This window comes from Megalobrama amblycephala, linkage group LG1 (assembly GCF_018812025.1).
Source record: "Megalobrama amblycephala isolate DHTTF-2021 linkage group LG1, ASM1881202v1, whole genome shotgun sequence".
Taxonomy (NCBI): domain Eukaryota; kingdom Metazoa; phylum Chordata; class Actinopteri; order Cypriniformes; family Xenocyprididae; genus Megalobrama; species Megalobrama amblycephala.
The window spans coordinates 31,753,740-31,759,182 of record NC_063044.1 but is presented as its reverse complement, the minus strand read 5'-3'; the positions used below and the strand labels follow the sequence as shown (position 1 = coordinate 31,759,182).

The 5,443-nt window shown below is 34.9% G+C and overlaps 1 protein-coding gene across 1 annotated transcript; it reads left to right on the top strand.

The window, feature by feature from the left end:
- The first annotated feature begins 741 nt into the window (after positions 1-741).
- Positions 742-2,214, top strand: rasd4 (rasd family member 4). The gene has a single exon (XM_048189797.1). The coding sequence runs from the start codon at positions 842-844 to the stop codon at positions 1,466-1,468; it is 627 nt and encodes a 208-aa protein (XP_048045754.1). The 5' UTR covers positions 742-841; the 3' UTR covers positions 1,469-2,214.
- The last annotated feature ends 3,229 nt before the right edge of the window (positions 2,215-5,443 follow it).

Genomic DNA, 5,443 nt, shown 5'->3' with positions numbered 1-5,443 from the left:
CGTGTTAAGAATAACTCCCAAAGCTATCTGAGTTTTGAAAGAGAGCTAGTGTGCAGTATAGATAAGCATGCTGCCATTTAGGTTACTTCTGGCTTTCAAACCTGCTGCAATAATGAATTCACACACAATCTTAATCAACCAGTATTTACCACGCAATATTTTTACAGGAGTCAGATAATATACTCTTAAAAACAAAGGTTCTTTATTGGCTTCTATGGTTCTATGAAGAACCTTTAACATCCATTAAACCTTTCCATTCCACCAAATGTTCTTTATAGTGGTTTTTATAGTGGTTCTCTAGATTATTATAAATGTTTCTTTTAAGAACCATCCACTGAAAGATTCTTTAAGGACCAAATATGATTCTTCTATTTCATTGCTGCAAAACCCCCCTTTTGGTTCCTTAAGATGGACTATATACTGCAGGGAGATACACATACATGCAAATATACAAACTGCCAAAATGCTCTAGGCAAATTAAATTCACACTTTTAAAACCTTGACAACCGCTGTATCCAAGGCGCAAAACACATCTGACAGCTCTCCTCTACATCACCTCTCCTTCAACAGCGAGAGCTTGTATCTCATCTGCATAGTGTTTTGTCATTGGCCAGTGATTTAACAGCAGCAGATGCTGCTGCAAGCTGATTGGCTGAGCTCTGTAGAGGGCTTGGAATCCCTGTCATTGAGAAAGGCCATAAATAGGGCACGAGAACACACAAAACACAGATGCAGCAGCAACCATTCAAGATTTCACATGCTGTAACACTGCCACAATCCAAAGATCCACAAGTTTGAACTCTTCGTACTCTTTGAACTCTTCGCTTGCGTACTGGGAATCATGTCTCTGGAAGTCAAGGAAAAGACAGAGGTGCGATTGGTGTTCATGGGAGCGGCAGGTGTTGGAAAAACAGCCCTGATTAAACGTTTCCTACAAGACAGCTTTGAGCCCAAACATCGGCGCACAGTGGAGGAGCTCCACAGCAAGGAGTATGAGGTGGCTGGAGTCAAAGTGACCATTCACATCATGGACACGAGCGGAAGCTACTCCTTCCCAGCCATGCGGAAGCTCTCCATCCAGACTGGAGACGCCTTCGCCCTGGTCTACTCCGTGGATGACCCCGAATCGCTAGAAGCCGTCAAGAGCCTGCGCGAGGAAATCCTGGAGGTCAAGGAGGACAAGTTCACACCCATTGTAGTGGTGGGCAACAAGACAGACAGACTGCATGATCGAAGGGTGTCCACGGACGACGTGCTGGCGAAGGTGGAGCTGGACTGGAACAACTGCTTCCTGGAGGCCTCGGCAAAAGAAAACGAAAACGTGATGGAGGTGTTTAAGGAGCTGCTCCAGCAAGCCAACCTCCCCAGCCGCCTCAGCCCGGCTTTGCGTCGTCGCAGAGAGACCTTTCCAAAGGACACAGGTCTACGGCCGCCTATGAATAAGACCAACAGCTGTTCAGTCTCCTAAAGCCGGCAAGAAAGAGACAATTGAGAACGGCAAGGGTTGAGATACTTCTCATTGCAAAGCAATGATGTGGAAGGCTCTTTTAAAGCACACAAAGATGCTTCTGTTACATAGTGAAACTTCCCATAATCCTGCTCCAAAATCAGCATCCTCCGCAGTGATGAAAGGAAAAGAGACAACGATTTCAGACAAAGGGGAGAATGATCAAAAGACAATGAACTGTTGCATTTGTGCAAAGAATCTTGAATGTTTTGACAGTGATATTGAGTTCCTGAAGTTGAGTTGTGTATTCTGTGTACATCAACATTTAATCATGTATATGTTACAATATTCTTACTTTAATGCTTCAGCATTGCAATATTGCAATGTCGTAAATGTTTACTGACATAATTTGACTGTATGGCATTCATTGGTTTACAAATCATGACACCAACTATTAAAGTCATTGTCTATTGTTCAGTTGCATACCGTCAGAATCTGTGCTTGACACTTTGAACATGCACTTTTACTCTGTCGGAAACTCATACAATGCACTGATTTCTTTCTTTTTTTGTCTTTTTTTGTGTAACTTGATTTTTCTCTCTGTCTTCTTTTTTATGTAACTTGTAAATGAAAAATAAATTACTAATTACACCTCAAAGGGTTCTGGCAGCAATTATGTTGAGAGAATTTAAAAATGTGTCAAAGCACAATGCAAAAAAAAAAAAAAAAAAAGATCTTTTTTCTATCTATATATAAGAATTAGTGTTACATCTGTTGAAAATACCTATTCATTCTTTAGCACTACACTTCACAAAAATGATTTTCTTACGCAGTATTTTTGCCATGTTTTCCAATATAAATATTTAAACATTCTTAAACCAAGATACTTTTAACTGAGAAGCAAAATGAGATCGGATGTAAAGTCTTGTTTTGTGAAAAAGTATCAAAATTAAGTTAGTTTTTACTTAAAACAAGAACAAATATCTGCCAATGGGGTCAGGAAAAAAATAATCTTGCTTTACTTTTAATTTAAGTTTATTTTTCTGACCCTACTGGCAGATATTTTTCTTGTTTTGAGCAAAAAACAAAACAAAAATCCCCTCAAAAATCTTAAAATAAATAAATATATAAATAAATAAAAGCAAGTGAGAATCATGTACAGTGTTTTTAAGAATAATGTAATAATAAAAGACTAAAAATAAAAATTATAAGATGTGAGTTTACATGTGCTGGTTTTTTATATATATATATATATATATATATATATATATATATATATATTTAAAAAAAAATATTAACAAAATATTTTTGTAAAAGCATCAATATATTGTATATTTACCCTCAAACTAATTTCAAGTATTTAAGAAGAAAGTTTTAAGATCATAAGAAATAAATTTAGCTAAGTGTACCCAAACTGGGTCCAGACTGCTAGTAATATTATCAAATTTTTCATGCAAACTATATTTTAATCAGTCCTAAAATCCAGAAGGCAACCATAAAGCCTATAAAACTAACCATTAAAAAGGTATGACTAGCGCATCCTACAGGAATTGCCAAATGTTGCCACCTTGTGGTGCATAGACTGACTTTGAGCTTCTCACATCACTTGCTTTGGGTATAATATGCAATGAATACAGTGAACAATAAAAGCAAGGAGGAAATGTGTGCTGCATATAACAAAGGCTTATTATCGCTCATACACCTAACAGGATGTAAGGTAGTTCCTAAAACATTTAGTGAATGACCTATTGAAATAAAATCTAATGCCTGTTTTATGCATGTTATCTGCAGCACTAACTGCATCAGAACATTTCACACTGACAGACTTCTGTATAACAACACTGCTGTGCTATACACAAAAATAAAATGGGTTACAACATTCAGCAATCTCTTTAATATTTAAAATAAAAAAATGGTTATCCACAGCGGATTGTAAGTATGAAATCCAAATCCAAGTTTTTTTTTATTTTTTATATTATGTTTATTTCTTTTAAAAACTTGCTTTCCAGTAGAAAATATGGTCAAACTTTATTTTAGAGTACAATTCTCACTAACTATTACCTTTGACTTTTCCCTCAATAAACCCCTACTGCTTATTAATAGTTAGTAAGGTAGCTGGTAGATTAAAAATGTAGAATAAGGTCATGCAGAATAAGGCATTAATGTGCTTTATAAGTACTAATAAACAGCTAATATCCTAGAAATATACATGCTAATAAGCAACTAGTTAATAGTGAGAATTAGACCCTAAACTAAAGTGTAATCTAGAATTTATATAACAATCCAAAAAAGATATATTTACTTGAGAAACAACATTAAGTCTTGCTTTCATTGATTTTATCTTGAAAACTCACACACACATGAAATATGCTAATGAAGTAAGTGAAAATGTTGAAACGGTTTAATTTTAGTATGTTCCTCATGCACAGACTTGTAATAAAATGCACAAGTCATATAAGCTACTTTCATGGTGATTTTTTTTTTTTTCTTCATTTTGAAAATCATGCATTTCGGTTGTATTAAAACAAGCAGATCATCTCTTTTTGCATTCAACAGAAGAAATTCATGTTTGGAACGACTATTCAAGGTAAGGTTTCCCAAAATGTCTATGCACTAAAACAGTTAGTTGCCCACTTATACACACAAACTGTGAGTATTTCCTCTTTCATACAAACAGTAGATACAAGGTGTATTGTTTCCTGAGGCCGAAAGCGGGAAGTGACCTCTAAATGCTGCATGTCTAGTTCCTCTTTAAGTCAGGTTTAAACACACAGATGTCTGCTCATCAGCCATCCACAAACAGATAAGTGCCGCTCTCTCACCAGATCTGTGTTTCATAGATAACAGAGGTTAAACCTGCTACAACTGGAGAACAATTGGAGGTATGTTTCCTATATGTTAATACAACTATCATTATTCTTTTGAGATGTAAAGATCCTTAAGTTGTGTCAATATGTGACCATTTTAAACTGTTCTTAAGTTATTAAGTATGCATTTTTGGGTAAATCTCTTGAAAGCATTTAAAGGTTTAGTAAATTCTGTCATTATGTACTTACCCACATGTCATGACTTTCTCCTGCAGAACTTTGTTTTTAAATTGGTAAACATTTTACCAAAATTATTAACATTTAAAATATATATACATATTTTATGATCCACAGAAGGAAGGAAGGTTTGGAACGACATCAGGGTGAATAGATGAAAGAATTGTAATTTTTGGGTGTCCATGTCTGGGTCCCGTTTCACTCAAAAATTTGAAACGGATATAAGAAATGACACTTTCCTTCAAGAAAATGTAGATTTTACACTCAAAAAATGTTTATGATTTACGCAATTTAATTAATTGTAAAAATCCATCAAATTTAATTGAATAACCCTTGCATAATTTAACTGAATAAATGGTAAATGATTGTTCAATTAATCAATTAAACTGCATAAATCTTGTTTTTGAGTGTGGAACCAATAAGATGTTTTGCATTAGGCACAGGGCAAAATTAAATAAAATAAATAAATTATATTTATTTATTCACCATAGTAATTTAATGTTTACTTACTATGCTGTTTTTAATTTATGCAGATAAAAAAAAAATCTTTATAATATTTGATAAATCATCATTGACAGAAGAAAATCAACAGTAAAAGGTGTGAATGAAAAATGCAATGTCACATTACAAAAACAAATTCGTATCTGTCCTTAAAATAGCCATCATTTTCTTTACGCATTTTGTTATGTTGATTTTGAGACAAAATGTGACCCAGAAACGTCTGTTGTTTGGGTCCCCTGACTTGGTCTAAGCTCCTCAGTGTCGTGTGAAAACCTGAGGAGTTTAGAGCAAGTAAAGGGTCCTTCACGAACTCGTCCTGTAATACCGAAGACCATTGATGACATCACATCCCGACAGAAGCTTGATGGACATCTTTAAATACATCACGGCCCCTCGTAAAGTGCATGTGCTTTTTTATGTTTCCATTCAATAAAGATTCAACAGAGCAGCA

Excerpts from the sequence above, each read along its gene's own strand:
- rasd4 (XM_048189797.1), top strand. The coding sequence starts at position 842 with ATGTCTCTGGAAGTCAAGGAAAAGACAGAGGTGCGATTGGTGTTCATG.